Source organism: Zootoca vivipara, chromosome 13 (assembly GCF_965207765.1).
Source record: "Zootoca vivipara chromosome 13, rZooViv2.hap1.1, whole genome shotgun sequence".
NCBI lineage: Eukaryota > Metazoa > Chordata > Lepidosauria > Squamata > Lacertidae > Zootoca > Zootoca vivipara.
The window spans coordinates 30,485,953-30,503,190 of record NC_142596.1 but is presented as its reverse complement, the minus strand read 5'-3'; the positions used below and the strand labels follow the sequence as shown (position 1 = coordinate 30,503,190).

Below are 17,238 nucleotides of genomic sequence, written 5' to 3'. Positions count from 1 at the left end.
TTTAAAGCCCACAAAGTACTCCCCCCCCTTTTCTCTCGACTTTTTCTTTTCTTGATGAGACTGCTGTAAGGAAAGAATGATGAAAGACTGAATACACAGAAGGATACTCCCAGATAGGGAAAGGAAAGGGGAAAATTAGGACTCTGAGTATCTATCCTCAAACAGAGGAATAAAATGCCCATAAGAAAGTTCAAGGAGAATCCAGCTAGTTCCACTGCATTGGCAGGGAACCAACCAAGAAGGCAATCAATGTCAACTCCAATTCCAGAAGGTGAGTCCTTGGCAGACATAAAAGAACTGATAATAGGAATGAATAAAACTTTAAACGAAAAATTGGACTCAGTTGAAACAAAAGTGGATTCAATTGAGATTAAAGTGGGTGACAACACCAAGATGATAGAGGAGTTGACTGGGCAGATGAGAGAGCTGCATAATAAAAACAAGGAACTAGATAAAGCGGTGAAAGACATAAATGTGAAGATAGGAAAGCAAGAGGAAGCAATAAAAAAGATAGCTGCAGAAAACAAAGATTTAAGATCAGTAAAGGAGAAAGAAGATGAAATGACACAAAGATTGAAAAAGAAGCAAGAGGAGCTTGAAGATCAGATTGCTTTTCTGGAGATGAGGCAGAAGGAGCGGATTTTAAGGATGAGGGGTGTCCCGGAGTCGGCAAGAGAGCAAATAGAAGAAAAAATGATTAAAGGATTGGCAACATGGCTAAAAGTGAGAGAAGAGGATCTGATGCTTGATATAGACAAGATCTATAGAGTAAGAACGGATAGGACAAAAAATTTCAAAGGACCGGGAGATGTGATGATTTTCTTAAATTCAATGCTCCTCAAAGAAAAAATTTTGCAGAAGAAAAAGGTTGAGGATTTGACGATAGAAGGAAGAACAGTAGCCATCTTCAAAGAAATCCCGAAGAGATTTAGGCTCAAGAGACAGGGCTACAAAGCAGTAACAGAGACCCTAAGCAAAAATGGAATATGGTACATATGGGAGTATCCTGAAGGATTGACTTTCACCTTTAAAGGCAAAAAGAAGACCTTCAGATCGGTGGCGGAGGCGGAAAGATTTTGCAACAGAAACAAAAAGGAACTGTTTAAAGAACTGGAGGAAGACAGAGAAGACGAAGACCTACAAGTGGGCGAAAGCTCTTGAAGATTGTTGTATATAAAAGAACTTCTCTTCTTTCGTTTATAGGGAGATTGATCTTCTTTCCATTTCCTTTTTAGGGGGAGGGGGGATTTCTCTCCCTTTGGATAAAGATTTTCACCCCTTGTTTCTTCTTCCCCTCCCTTTCCTTCTTCCCCCCTCCTTGTAAAACAACAAGAGGAGAGTATAAGTTAAGGAATTTGTGATAAAATCTTCCTGTATTCTTCCTGGAAGGGATTGCAGTGAGAAGTGCAGACACACTCTTACCAACTAGAGCTCTTAGGTGGAGGGGAGGAAAACTTAGACTTTGGAAATATCACATATTTGGTTTATTTTCACCCCTCCCCTTCTTTAATTCTCTCATTTTTAAGTCTTGGTTTTGAAGTTTGTAAATTTTCTCCCTAATTTATTTTTATTCAATTGAAACAGAAGTTAAATAAAGTAATGGATTTAAATATTATATCCTGGAACGTGAATGGTTTAAACGATAAATTGAAAAGAAACAAAATAGAACATATAATAAAAAAAGGTAGCTGGGACGTTGTATGTTTCCAGGAATCTCATGTATCACAAAATCATGAAAGGGTTTTGATAAATAAGAGAATAGGAAATGAATTTATTTCATCAAACAAAAAGAAGAAAAAGGGAGTAATAATTTACGTTAAACCAAAGATTAAGGCAGAAAAGTTATTCCAAGACGAAGAGGGGAGAATGGTTGGGGTGCGTCTGTACTTACCAAAGGGAAATGTATGTATTGTAAATATTTATGCACCAAATGGATGCAAAAAGGAATTTTTTGAGAAACTGGGAAAGAAAATGGGGGATCATATATTGGATGAAGAAATAGTACTTTTAGGAGACTTTAATGGTGTTATGCAGGGGGAGGTGGATAGAACAGGGGGGAGGAGGGGGAACGGGGGAAGACTGCCAGAAGTTTTTCGAAATTTGGTACAAAATTACAACTTAGAAGATGTATGGAGAAAAGAAAATCCAAAGGAGAAAAAATTTACTTATTATTCTGGGGCAAAAAAATCAGCCTCTAGGATTGATATGATATGGCTCTCACCGAAATTGATACAGATGACGGGGAAAACCGAAATCTTGGTTAAATCAATTACAGACCATAATCCAACAATGGTGAAAATTAAAGGAAAAGATATAAAAAATAGAAGGTGGAGAATGGATGAAAGGATATTAAATGATGAAGATTTTATAAAGAAAGTCAAAAAATTACTAAAGGAATTTTATGAGAAAAATATGTCGGAGGAAGTAGAGTTAAAGACAACCTGGGATGCGAGTAAAGCCTTTATAAGGGGATTATATATACAGCAAAAAAGCAGAGTTAAAAAAGAAAGGGAACAAAATATGGAAAAATTACAAAGGGAAATTAATGAAAAGGAAAGGGAATTGGCAGATAGTCCAAAAAATGAGGATTTGAAAATGAGAGTGAAGGTATTACAAAAAGAATTATCTATATTGGTCGGACAAGAAATTGAGAATAAAATAAGATGGCTTAAACAAAAAACATTCGAATGGGGAGATAAAGTAGGAAAATTATTAGCATGGAAATTAAGGGAAAATCAAAAAGAGAGATTAATTACGGAAATAAATTACAAAGGGAAAAAATTGAGAAGGCAAGAGGAAATACAGAAATGTTTTAATCATTTTTATAAGAACCTATATGAAGAAAAGAAATTAGACAAGGGGAAATTAGAGGAATATTTTTCAAAAAGGAGGAAAGATAAAATATTAGAAGAGGAGAGAGAAATGTTAAATAAATCAGTGTCAAAACAAGAGATATATGAAGCCATAAACAAATTAAAATTGGGGAAGTCACCCGGAACAGATGGCTTGTCGAGCAGACATTATAAAGTATTTAGAGAAGAATTAGGAGAAATTTTACAAAAAGTGATGAATGATATCTTAGAGAAGGGAACTATACCCAAGACATGGCAAGAAGGTTATATAGTATTAATACCGAAGGGAGAGCAAGAGGAAAGACAGGTAGGGGACTTTAGGCCAATTTCGTTACTTAATGTTGATTACAAAATATTTACGGACATCTTAGCGGCTAGATTGAAAAAAATATTAATTAGGATTATAGGGCAAGACCAACAAGGATTTTTACCGGGAAGAAAATTGGCAAAAAATGTGAGAGTGGTACTGGATCTATTGGAATATCTGGATTGGTCTCCGGGGAAGAGGGCAGCCTTTGTCTTTTTAGATATAGAAAAAGCCTTTGACTCTCTATCTTGGAAATTTATGAAAAGATCATTAATAGAAATTGGAATTGATGATAAATTTATGAGAGGAATTAATTCAATATATAATAACCAAACGGCTAAGTTAATATTGAATGGAGAGGTATTAGAGGATTTCGCAATAAAGAGGGGAACAAGACAGGGCTGCCCTCTATCCCCGTTGTTATTTATAATATCAATAGAATTTTTAATAGTGGATATTAAAAAGGAGGAGGAAATTGAAGGAATTAGAGTGAAAGATAAAAATTTGAAGATAAAAGCTTTTGCGGACGATATGATTGTAATGTTAGAAGAGCCAGAGATTTCAATCAAAAAATTAGAGGAGATATTAAATTCTTTTGAAGAAATATCAGGATTAAAAATTAATGAAAAAAAGACAAAATTGATGTTGAAAAATGTGGGACAATTGGACAAAAGCAAATTGCAACAAATTTCAAATTGGGAAATTGTGAATAAATTTAAATATCTGGGTATTATAATTAGTATTAATAATATAGATTTATATGAAAATAATTATGGAAGATTATGGAGGGAAATAAAGAAAGATATGGAGAGATGGAGGGGCTTAAATCTCTCTCTCTCAGGTAGGATAGCAACAATAAAGATGGCAATTTTACCAAAAATCTTATTTTTGTTTCAAATGTTGCCTATATTGGGGGAAAGAAAGATTTTTGAAGAATGGAGGAGAGATTTAAGTAAATTTATATGGTTGGATAAGAAACCAAGGATCCAGTACAGACTACTTACGGATGTTAAAAGTAGAGGGGGGTGGGGGGTCCCAGATTTGAGACTTTATTACGCATCATCGTGTATGTGCTGGCTTAAAGATTGGTTAATATTAGAAGATGAGGAGTTATTAGAGGTGGAAGGATTTAGAAACGTTGGGGGATGGCACACATATTTATTAGAAATAGAGAAAGGGGAAAATAAACAATTTAGTAATCATGTGATCAAAAAATCAATATTTAAGATTTGGAAAGAATTTAAAAATCTAATGGAACCGAAGATACCATGGTGGGCCTCGCCCTTCGAGATGACAGCCCTAGGGAGAAGGTGGAAAAAAGGAAGATGGTTGACGTACCAAGAGGTTTTGGTGAGTGAAGAGGGACAATGGAAATTAAAACCATATGAAGAGATTAAGCAGTACTGCAACAGTTGGTTGCAGTATGTACAGATTCAAAGCCTTTTTCAGGAACATAAAAAAATAGGATTCACAATTGGAAAGTCAAAATTACAAGAATTATTAATAGAAAATAAGGAAAAGCCATTATCAAAAATATATAAATTCTTGTTAGAATGGGAGTTAAAAGATGAAGTAGTTAAGGAGGTAATGATAAAATGGGCACAAGATTTAGGGAGGCCGATCTATGCAACGCAATGGGAGAGTATATGGAAGGTTTCAATGCGATTCACGGCTAGTATGAATATAAAAGAAAATATCTTAAAACTTATCTATAGATGGCATTTGACTCCCAGTAAATTAGCCAAAATATATAGGAATGATTTAGATAATTGTTGGAAATGCGGCGAGAAAGGAGGGAATTTTTTTCATTGTTGGTGGGCCTGTGGAAAAATATATAAATGGTGGGACGAAATCTATGAAGAAATGAAAAAAATGTTGAGGTTGACTTTTAGAAAAAAACCAGAGTATTTATTATTGAGCATTATCCCAGAAAATATTCCTGAGAATAAAAGAAATATTTTTTTGTATGCGAGTGTGGCAGCGAGATTAGTGATAGCTAGGAAATGGAGGAAGGAAGATCTACCCACAATCCAAGAATGGCAATTAAAATTGATTGAATTTATGAACCTAGAGAGAATGACGGCAGCAATTCGGAACACTTCTAAGCAGAAATCTAAATTGGAATGGGGAGTGGTAGAGGAATATTTTAAAAGAATTGGTGTTAAAACAGAGTTGATGATCTGTTTAAATTAGATAGTCAGGAGGAAAATTAGAATCTGAAAAATTAGAATTTGGAAAATAATAGTGTGATAAAATAAAATTAATCGAAATTAAGATAGATATGATAAATGAAGTAACGCAATTTTTAAAATATATTCAGAAGGCAAGCGGTGGGAAATGACTCGGAAGGTAATTCTTTTATCCTTTTTTTTTTTTTTTCTCTTTTTGTTTTGTTTTCTTTGTTTCTTTGATTGTATGATTGTGTATGATTTTACGATTTTAACTTGTTATGTTTTTTGAACTTTAATAAAGATGAATTTTAAAATTTAAAAAAAAAAAAAAAAGATCCTGCTTTATTGCAGCCTCAGCCGTCCTAGGCCCCTCTAGATGTTTGGGACTACAACTCCCATCAGCCCCAGCCAACATGTCAGATGGGAGTTGCAATCCAAAACATCTGGAGGGCCCCAGGTTGACCAAGGCTGTTGTTGCCTCTGCTGGACTCTGTTCAGATGGAAGTACATTGCAGGTCGGGACGGCGGCATCCTGCAGTGGATCTGATAACATTGCTCGAACCAGACTCTGACTGTGCGCAGGCAAAGAGCATGATAGCAGGAAATGATAACGCGCAGGAAGTGTCAGGGGACTGACTTATTTTGCCATACAGGAAAAATTGACCCCTTCCTCGCTAACGGTAGCTTGAAAGAAGTTAAACTGTGGAACTTGCTTCTGCAGGAGCCAGTCATGGCCCCTGGTGTGGATGGCTTTAAAAGAGGATTGGACAAATTCATGGAGGGAGAGAGCTGTCGGCAGCTTCTAGTCACAATGGTTATGCTCTGCCACCACCGTCAGAGGCAGCAATGCTTCTGAATCCCAGTTCCTGGAAACCACAGGAGAGGAGAGGGCTCTTCTAACAGGTTTCCCACAGGCATCTGCTTCGCCAATGTGAGAACAGGATGCTGGACTAGATGGACCCCTTTGGCCTGATCCAGCAGGCTCTTCTGGTGTTCTCATGAACATCATGCACACCAGTGATTTGCACCACGGTTGCATGCACACTGCGGCCTCTTTGCTCTCTATAGTTTCCCATCCTCCTCTTCCTTCCTGCCAACAACTTTAAGTCACTCCTGTCCTCAGGGCCTGTGTGTTTCCTCCCCCTAAACCCACCTCCCATTTTTCTCTTTGGCCCTTTTTTCCTGAGGAACCTTGCTCAGTTCCTTGACTACCTACCCTTTAAGGCCCTTTTCCTACGCAGCTTTCAAGCACTCATTCTTCCACCCTACTGGAAAAGCATATCCCGCCCCTGCCGCTGCAGGCCTTGGGGGCTTTGGATGAAATAAACCAGACTTTTTGTTCTCATTGTCACAGAAGCTGCATTGTTTTGTAACTGTGTACTACTCAGAAGTTAGAATATTTGTGGCCATTCCGTGACACCGTGGCTGCTCGGCCAATGCAGGCCGAGAGCCGGAAAGCTGAATGGGGAAAGTACCGGAAATCAGAGGGCCCAAAGGAGAGGGGACAGGTGCAGCCCTCCAGAGAGGGTGTTCTGTGAACAGGGAACCACCACCAAGAAGTCCCTGTCATGGATCACACTCAGCAGCGTCACCAACAGGTCTCCCCTCCCAACTGTGGGGGCCTGAAATGGTTGATCTTGGGAGAGGTGAGCTTTCAGTTGAATATTGTTCCTCCTTTTCCTCCCCCACAACAAAATAATAATCCTCCGTTCAGGTTTTCTCCATCGTAGTCTTTGGCTCCATCATCAACGAGGGTTACGTCAACGATGGCAGCACTTCGGTGCTGCGCTGCGTCTACAACGCCAACGATGACGCCTGCAACTATGGAATCGCCATTGGCCTCATTGCCTTCTTCGCCTGCAGTTTCTTCTTGATAGTGGACCTCTACTTCCAGCAGATCAGCAGCGTGAAGGACAGGAAGCGTGTTGTCCTCTTTGACCTTGGCTTCTCAGGTAGGACTGTGGGGTGGCATTTGTTGAGGACAGTCTTCCCTAATCTGAGCCCCTCCTCCAGATGTCTTGGAGTACAACTCCCATCAGTCCCCACCCAACACAGCCATTTTGGACTCCGACTCCCATCAGTCCCCACCCAACACTGCCATTTTGGACTCCGACTCCCACCAGTCCCCACCCAACACGGCCATTTTGGATTGCATCTCCTATCAGCACTTGCCAGCCCAGTTGTTGATTGCTTATTATTATTATGGCTTATTACTTATTACTTGATTCCTTAATCCTTTATTTGATATATATCCCTCCTTGCTCCAAGGAGCTGAAAGCAGTGTACATTTTATACTTGCTTGCATGCAATTTTGCCTAAAACTCGCCTGCATGTTATCTTCTCTAAAATAAGCATTTTGACATGTGTTTTCCCCCAAGTATTTGACTCCTTGCGCACATCCCGTGGCTAGAGAACTGTATTGCAAAATTGGGAGAAGTGCAAATTTCATAGGGTACCTTTGTTTTGGTTCTCGCCTTGTTTCAGAAATTGCGAATTAGGTTGGCAGGTCTCTAAATAGTGATGCAAATCGAATTTCTCCCCAACTCTAGTTGTGGTCCGAAACATCTGGAGGGCACCAGCTTAGGGAAGCACAAGGCAAGTCAACACACCTGCCTCCCCCTCCCAAGATTCCCTTGCAGGGGCAGCTGCAGCCTGATTTTTAAGGTGCAGGTCCTTAAAAACTCCTCCTAACTGTGATGGCTTCACAGTGCTGAATCCACAGTACAGAGCCACTTGTAGTGAAGGTGGAGCATTCGCAGCCCGGTGCTCTTTAACTGACTCTGCTGTTCCTTAAATCAAGCTTAAGTGTCAGTGTTTCCAACAGAGCCGTCGCTTTGACAGCTAACTGCACCCAGGAGGGTGATGCTGTAACGTACAAGTAAGGTATTATGAAATGGCCATACGCTTATCACACCATGGACGTCTCCAGCAGAGTATTGTCTAATCTGTTTGGAAGCAGCTTCCCGGTGGCTCAGGGAGAAAGGGGCCACATTACTCACTAGGCATGGAGGAGTAGTTCAATTCAGTTCACATTTGAAGTGCTGTGAAACACTTGTTCCGCATTCGTAAGAAATCCATCTTTTAGAGTGAGGTAACACCCGAACTTTGGAACTCTCTGCCTATTGTCATTAAGCAAGGGCCTTCGTTATACTCTTCTTGCTAAAAACATTTTTGTTTCAGCAAGCCCATCCAGGTATATAGAAGGTTGGCAAGTGTTTTTAGTTGGTTTTAGCTTAGTGCTTTTTGAATGCTTTCAATAGTTGTTTTTCTTTATTTCACTTACAATTACATTGTTCTTTTCATAAACCACTTCAATGTCTTTTTTTAAAAAACAACAACCAATCGAGCACTATGTAAGTTTTAGGAAATAAATAAAAAGACAAGCCTACCTAACTAGAAGCCCAGCCATCCTTTGAAATTCATACTTCTCCAATTTTTGCAGTGCAGTTCTCCTGCTAAGCATTGTGTACAAAAGTGCTTGTACTAGGTAGGGGAAAGTGTGCCTGAAAATGCATATATTAGAACAGATAACATGCAGAAATGCATTATACTAGGAAACGTTGTCATGCAAACAAGTGGGTTTTAGGGGAAATCACACATAAACAGGTGTATATTAGGATACTTAAATGCTGGGGGACTTCAGGGGAAACTGCAAATGGATATGGAAATGTGAAGAATTGAAGTTAAGGCTGGAAAATTGAGAAACTGAAAATGACAGATTTGCGCCTTCCTAGCGCTGCCGTCTGATCCTTTCACAGGAGATGGCCAGGATTGGAGCAGCACATCCAGCATGCATTACCACTGTGCTTTAGCCAACTTATTTTTCCTCGGGGAGCTCCTATGCCTTTTACAAATTGCATAACTTCCACACTGTGGAAAGCTCCTTGCCCTGCAGCTGTTAATTGCAATAGTTTATTATTTTTATGTCATTCTGTGGTTGTGTACCCAGAGAAGTTTACAGCGTAAGGATACAGGCAGCATAACGGAATCATCAAAATGTGAATAAAAGGCACTGCGCTTGAAGACCCAGACAGGGATGATGAGAGCCTGGGGAGAGGTGTAATGGTTAAAGATGCCAAAACTGGGACTTGGGAGACCCGGTTCAAATCTCTGCTCAGCAGTGAAGCTCAACCCTGTCCTTGTCCCTCAGCCTTAGTTACTTACCTTACTTGGCTGTAGCTTACCTACCTCACAGGGTTGTTGTGAGGAAGGGAAGAACCACGTACACCACCAAAGGTGGATATACATAAACTATAATAATGCTTAACATTTGGCAAGGTTATGTGCCAATGGTGTATTGAGAACAGTGACTCTTGTTGCTCTGGTGGTACTGGGGTGACCTGATGTGTTATTTTACCCACCCCCCCCCAGGGTTCTGGTCCTTCCTGTGGTTTGTGGGCTTCTGCTTTCTGGCCAACCAGTGGCAGAGGACACCATGGAGCAAAGAGGCACACTACGCAGGTGATGCGGCCAGGGCAGCCATTGCCTTCTCGTTCTTCTCCATCATCTCCTGGGTAAGCTTTGATGTCCAGTGGTGACCCTGTGATGTGCGGAATAATTATAATTATATTTATACCCTTGGCTGGGCGGCTCCCAACAGAGGACTAAAAACAGAATAAAACTTCAAACATTAAAAACTTCCCTAAACAGGGCTGCCTTCAGATGTCTTCTAAAAGTCAGATAGTTGTTTATCTCCTTGACACCTGGGAGGGCGTTCCACAGGGCAGACGCCACTACCGAGAAGGCCCTCTGCCTGATTCCCTGTAACCTCACTTCTCTCAGTGAGGGAACCGCCAGAAGGCCCTCAGAGCTGGACCTCAGTGTCCGGGCTGAATGATGGGAGTGGAGATGCTCCTTCAGGTATACTAGGCCGAGGCTGTTTAGGGCAGGCATAGGCAAACTTGGCCCTCCAGTTGTTTTGGGACTACAACTCCCATCATCCCTAGCTAACAGGACCAGTGGTCAGGGATGATGGGAATTGTAGTCTCAAAACATCTGGAGGGACGGGTTTCCCTATGCCTGGTTTAGGGCTTTAAAAGTCAGTACCAACACTTTGAATTGTGCTTGGAAACGTACTGGGAGCCAATGTAGGTGTTTCAAGACCGGTGTAATACGGTCTCGGCGGCCACTCCCAGTCACCAGTTTGGTTCCCACATTCTGGATTTGTTGTGGTTTCAGGGTCACCTTCAAAGGTAGCCCCACTTAGAGCGCATTGCAGTAATCCAAGCAGGAGATAAGCAGAGCATGCACCACTCTGGCGAGACAGTCTGCGGGCAGGTAGGGTCTCAGCTGGCATACCAGATGGAGCTGGTAGACAGCTGCCCTGGACACAGAATTGACCTGCGCCTCCATGGACAGCTGTGAGTCCAAAATGACTCCCAGGCTGCACATCAGGTCTTTCAGGGGCACAGTTACCCCATTCAGGACGAGGGAGTTCCCCCCCCCCACCTGCTCGCCTCCTGTCTTCCAAAAACAGAATTTATGTCTTGTCAGGATTCAACCTCAATCTGTTAGACGCCATCCATCCTCCAGCTGCCTCCAGACACTCACACGGGACCTTCACCACCTTCACTGGTTGTGATTTGAAAGAGAGGTAGAGCTGGATATCATCTGCATACTGCATACCAGCCCAAACCCCCTGATGATCTCTCCCAGTGGCTTCATGTAGATGTTAAAAAGCATGGGGGAGAAGACGGAACCCCGAGGCACCCCACAAGTGAGAGCCCAGGGGTCTGAGCACTCATCTCCAACACCACTTTCTGGACATGGCCCAGGAGGAAGGAGTGGAACCACTGTATAACAGTGACCCCAGCTCCTCTAGATGGTCCAGAAGGATGTTATGGTCGATAGTATCAAAAGTCGCTGAGAGATCCAGCAGAACTAGGAAACAGGGCAGAATTAGGAAGGGCTCTGTGTGCTGCCCTGGACTGAAAGGGAGGGCCTACCTGGAAATGCTGTTGGGAACCGAACCTGTGACCTCCTGCTTTTCCAAACAGATGCTCTGCCGCAGAGTTAAGAATCATCCCTTGGAAATAAATCAAGACTCCAGTCCTCATGGTTCTGAATATAGGGTTGATTCAACTGGAATGTCGGGATCTACCTTGTATGATGTCAGAACATTGGTCCTTCTAGCTCAGTATTTAGATGCCTGCAATGACCAGCATCCGCTTTGCAGTCTCTGCCATTGGGGACTCTGCCGTTGAACTATGACATAGGAACACAGGAAGCTGCTTTATACTGGATCAGACTACTGGTCCATCTAGCGCAGGAATGCCCACAATGACTGGCAGCAGCTCTCTAGGGTTTCAGACCAGGAGTCTGTCCCAGCCCTGCCTGGAGATTGTGGGGACTGAATCATAGAATTGTAGAATTGGAAAGGGACCCTGAGGATCATCCAGTCCAACCCCTTGCAATGCAGGAATATGCAGCTGTCCCGTATGGAGATTGAACCTGCAACCTTGGCATTATTAGCACCACAACCAACTGAGCTATCCCGTGGGACCTTCTGCATGCAGTGCAAATGTTCATCTGCTGAGCTATAGCCAATCCCCTTAAATACACAGTGACAGAGGAAGCAGTTTTATGCTGAGTCAGAGCCTTCATCTGTCTAGCTCAGGATGGTCTGCAGCCCTTGACTGGCAGTGGCTGTCCAGGGAGTCAGGCAGGAGTTTCCCCCCAGCCCTGCTGAGTCAGAAAGTGCTCCAGTCCTGCTTGCAGGTTTCCCACTGAGGTATCTGGTTGGCCACTATAAGAACAAGATGCTGGACTAGATGGTCCATTGGCCCGATCCAGTTGCAAGATTTTCCTTACGTTCTTAGACTATTGGTCCATCTAGCTCAGTACTTCCCACACTGACTGGCCGCAGCTCTCTAGGGTTTCAGACCTGGGGATCCTACCCTCAGATCTGAGAATAGAACCTGGGACCTTCTGCATGCAAGGCCCTACTCACTAAACTATAGAACCTAGGAAGCCAGACTTTTGGCCCATCCAGCTCAATAGTGCCCACACTGACTGGCAGTGGCTCTTCAAGGTTTCAGGCTGGAAACATTCCCAGCCCTACCTGGAGATGCCAGGGGTTAAACTTGGGACCTTCTGCATGCAAAGCCGATTTTCTATCACTGAGCTATGCAAAATAGCCCCATGAACAGGCATAAGATTGTCCTTTTAACTGATCAGTAGAGGCTGGAGAAGCCCCAGAAGTCTCTGTCCTCCTCTATGTTGCAGCTCTTCAGGGATCAAAAGAAGGTGACCATCTCCCCCTCCCTCCATCAGCCAATCCTCTCTTCTCCAGGCCAAGCAGATATGGGTCACATCCATACCAGACATTCAAGCACCTTCAAAGTGAATGGCTTCCTATGTCCTAAAATGTGCCGGATTCCACAGGAGGTGCCAAATGCGGTGCAGGAGTCCATGTTTTGATCTGATGTGGCATGTAGCCTTTCAAGATCCTCTTCCCGCTTTTGCCTGCCTTTTCAAGCCACTCCAAGGGGGTGTTGACAGTTAACAGCAAACGCTCTTGGATTTGTTCCCCTTTCATAATGTCAGGAGCTACGTTACTAAGGGAGATGTTGACAGAATGCTCTGATCTGAAAGGAAGCATTGCAGCATTTGTGTCTCGCACGGTTTGCGTTTTAAACATGCATCCTTTCAAAAAGAAAAAAGAGGAGAGAGAACCTTTGGCCTTCCATATGTTGCTGAGCTACAACTCCCATCATCTCTGACCGTTGGTCATACCAACTAGGGCTGATGGGACTTGTCGTAGTTGGCTATGCTTTGCCTCCATTTTCAGAGGCAGTCACTGTGAGATCACAGAATGATGGACTAGGCGAGCCATTGGTCTGATCCAGCAGGCTCTTTAGGTCCTTATGTAGTTTGGCGACATCCAGAGGGCCAAAGTTTCTTCACATCTGGCCCAAATGTTATGTCTGGGTTGGTTGGTTTTTAAGTTGAGAGAAGAGTCCAGCAAGGGAGGGCATGATGGAGGTAATGACCAGTTTTAATTGATGTTATATTACAAGTTTCTGGGATTTTGCTATTTAGGGAAGCTTTTAATGTTTAATAGATTTTTGTATTTTAATATTCTGTTGGAGGCTGCCCAGAGTGGCTAGGGAAACCCAGCCAGATGGGTGGGGTATAAATATATTATTATTATTAATAATTATTTTGTAGTCCACACTGCTCTATTTTAAATGAAAAGCGTGGTCTATAAATGTTTAAATAAATATATTGAGCCAACAGTCCCTTGCCTTTGAGAAAACTAACTCAGTGGTTCCCAAAGCGGGTGGTATCAGTGGGATTACTTAGGAGGCACTAAGAGGTAGGGGGGGACCAGAGGTGTAAAACAACAACTACTTGTATAAACAAGTTGTATACCACCGTTCATCCATAGATCTCACAGCGGTTCACAACATAAATGACTATCCGAGTTTGAAAAGCTGGTGTTGCTGGATCAAGTTTGTCAGATTTGCTGATTTAATGAAACTAAATAATATTAATTGGATTTTGAATAGACGTGTGCTTGTTACTGTTTTTGAACTTTATTGTTTCCTTATCTTCCTTAGTGGGTTGTGCAAACCACCAATCTGAACCTTTATTATTATTATTACGGGGTTGAGGGTTACTGGGGATGAGTTGAGGGAACATTTTGGAAGCTGCTGACGTAAACCTTTATCTTCCCCTGCAAAAGGTTGCCCTGGCCCTCAAGGCGCTCCAAAGATACCGGCTGGGAACCGACATGTCCCTGTTCGCCACGGACCAGTTCCCCACTGACCCCAGCGCAGCTTACCCAGGCTACCCCACCGGCAGCGGCGTGGAGAGCACGGAAACCTACCAGAGCCCCCCGTTCTCGGAGACCCTAGACACCAGTCCAAAGGGCTACCAGGTGCCGGCATACTGAAGGGCAGGAGGAAGTCCTCTCCCTCCCTCAAGGTTGTATAGCAAATGGGAACCCGACCCAGAGAAATGGGCCAACTTTCCCTTTCATGGTGCAGTATAGTCAACTGGTTGGTTGCAAGTGTATTCTAAAGTACCTTTTCTTTTTTAAAAAACAAACAAAAAATATTAATGTGGCAAGTTAACGTAACTGGGTTCAACTTACTCTTAGCTAATGGTGCAGTGAATTCTCTACAGTGGTATTGGTTCTTGTCTTACCTGTCTGAGGATATTTATTGAATTTTTTTATTAAAAAAACAGTGTTCGCTCTAAGCATGAAACGTTAGGTAGTTGCTACCAACTCCCATCTTTGTGAGCCGTCCCTGCGATCTTGGCTCATTGTGGCATTTTTTTCTGAATTCACACACAGAAGCTGGCAGTAGCCCAGCCTGTTAAGAGACGTCCCACTCCTTACACAGATAAGTAGATGCTTTATTTTGTGCTTCCAGGGCTTAATCCAGAAAATTGCTCCCACTGTCTTCATCCTAGGAACCTTCCAGATCATCCTCTCCTATTTCTTTTATTCCCTTGCTCTATAGCCCTAGAAAAAAGGTAGTTTTAAAGCAGCCTTCTTGCACCCCCAGTTGTTTTGGATTCCAACTCTCATAATCCCCAGCGGGAGCTGATGGGAGTTGGGAGTGTGTGTGTCCAAAACATCTGGAGGGAACCCAGTTGGGGAAGACTGTTTTTAAAAGGAATGTGCCAAATTTAAAACCAAAAATAATGGTTGTGTTGATTTCATTTGTGTGTGTTTGTTATGTACTTGGCATAGTTCCTGTGCTAAATGAGTGGGAAAAGCTTTGTGATTCTGGTACCACAGGTAGTTTTTTCTTTCTTTTCCAAACTGCTTTGATGCAAGAATCATTTTTGTACACCTTTTACACAAAAATTATTGCTCTGGGGTAAGGGTGGGGAAACACTCACACTGTCAGGCCATCAGCCTTTAAGAGTCTCCTAGCCGTGGGGAAATGTAGCATTCAGTAGCTGTTGTCTAAGAATAGGGCTTGCTAACTGCTAGGGTCCTCAGCATATCCTCATGAGGAGTGTGATCCAGCCCACCAATTCTGCCTCTGCCTCAGAGATGGGGGACACATTTCAAGCAGCCTGGAAAAAGATGGAAGCGGAAAGGAAGAAATAGGTCTGTCGAGGGAATAGCAGCAGGAGTAGAGGCTTCTTGGGACAGGCCATTTTCGACATGGTTGGCCTCAAGATGGCATCCATTAATTTGGTTTTTTTAAAAATAAAAATTACACCGCTCTCAGTATGCAGCCATTTTGGCAGCCCCTTCAGTACCAAAAATTATCCACGCTACCCCTTTTAAAATGGTTGTGTCTGGTAGAGGCCATTTTATTTTGAACACAAGAGTGGAATAACGTGCATCACAGTGTTTGTTGGGAATAGCTCCAGCCTTAATTCTGTAAAGAAAGTTTGGGCAAAAAGTTTCACTGTGGCAGACAAGAGAAAACGAAAAGACAGTTGAAAGTCAGAAACCAGAGAGAAAAGGCTAAATTGCCATGAAGATGTAGTAATGTTTAAGGGTTACAAAGAGAGTAGGCTTAAATGAAATTTAAACTATGAGAAGATGGGTAAGTGAACTGAAATATAATGATGCTGCCTTTTAAAGTGATTTCAGCAGCAAGATGTAAATTATTTTATATTAAGGCGGATCCCGATAATCTGCCATTCTCATTCAGCTGTAACTCTGGAGAAATCTCTGAAATCCCACCATGAAGATAGGGCCCCAATCCAGTAAGAGAGAGCTGCATGTGCAAGGAAGCTTTCGTGGACCTATGCCCTTAACAGTTTGATACACAATATTTCCGTGGAGGTGGCCAAATTGGCTGGAACTAAGAGTGTCCCATTTCGTCTTTCAGATTTTACAATGGAAGGCCATCAGTCTTGTGGACAAAGACCTATATAGGGTTTACACTGATACAGAGAATGGTATTAATACAGGGTACACATAGAACTGTAGCAATATTTTCCTTAGAGAGAACACTGGCATTTTAGCAGTATACAAAATTGTGTCTAAATATTTTTTCGGGGGGAGGGAGGGCCGACAAACCCACACATACATACATACACACACACACACACACACACACACACAAACAGGAAGTCACAAAAGTATAATACATTTAAATGTTTCTTTAAATCGATTGTATATGTGAAATAAATGTCTGTTCAGTAAAGTGTATTTTTTCTAACTATAAAGAAATTCATTCAGAGTATCCTTGTATTAATTGTAAAGAGAAAGAAAGAGATTACGTTCTGTCTGACTAGTAGAACTGCCTTGGTCAGTAGTGTTAATGTGTTATATATTACAATTTTGAATGTATGAACCTCAATGCCTACATCTGCATTCTCTTCCTTTCCAACCCATTCTTAACCTCCCCACGATTAGCACTGCGGTTTATACAAAGCTGTGTCATTCAGACAGGACTAAGGACAAGTGCAAGAGACTTTGGGGCCATTGATGGAAAATCCAAAATACTCCCCCCACCCCGCCTTCTCCTGTATTTGGGAAGCTCTGGGTAAGATACAGGCTCAGCATCACCATGGAGTCGATTATTCAGAAACCTTAATTCCCATTGCCCATTCTAGTCTGGCTGACTTGTAGGACGCCAGGTTGGAGAAGGCCAACGTAAGGCCCTAACCACTGTCATGCTGGGGCTGATGAGGGTTGGAGTCTCCAGGGCCACTACTTCCACAACTCTGCTTTAGGTTAAAGACAAATGCCTACCTTCTAAACCCAGCACATAGTTAAACTATAGAACTTCCTTCCAAAGGAGGCAGTGATGGCCACCCACCAACTTGGATGGCTTTAAAAAGGATTGGACAATTTCAAGGAGGAGAGGGCTATCACTCGTTACTAGCCACGATGGCTAAGCTCTGCCTTCATGGTTGGAGACAGCAATGCTTCTGAATGGCCGTTGCTTGAAACTAGGAGGGGAGAGCTGCTGCCGTTGTGCTCAGG

At 42.4% G+C, this 17,238-nt stretch overlaps 1 protein-coding gene across 1 annotated transcript in view; it reads left to right on the top strand.

Moving 5' to 3' along the window:
* Nucleotides 1–16,492, top strand: part of SYNGR3 (synaptogyrin 3) — a 36,148-nt gene extending 19,656 nt beyond the window's left edge. Inside the window, exons 2-4 of the mRNA XM_035130699.3 lie at nucleotides 7,045–7,282; nucleotides 9,702–9,844; nucleotides 14,017–16,492. Of these exons, the coding sequence (XP_034986590.1) occupies nucleotides 7,045–7,282; nucleotides 9,702–9,844; nucleotides 14,017–14,226 (591 nt within the window). The 3' untranslated portion in view covers nucleotides 14,227–16,492. The remainder of the gene's footprint in view (nucleotides 1–7,044; nucleotides 7,283–9,701; nucleotides 9,845–14,016) is intronic.
* Nucleotides 16,493–17,238: the final 746 nt, after the last annotated feature.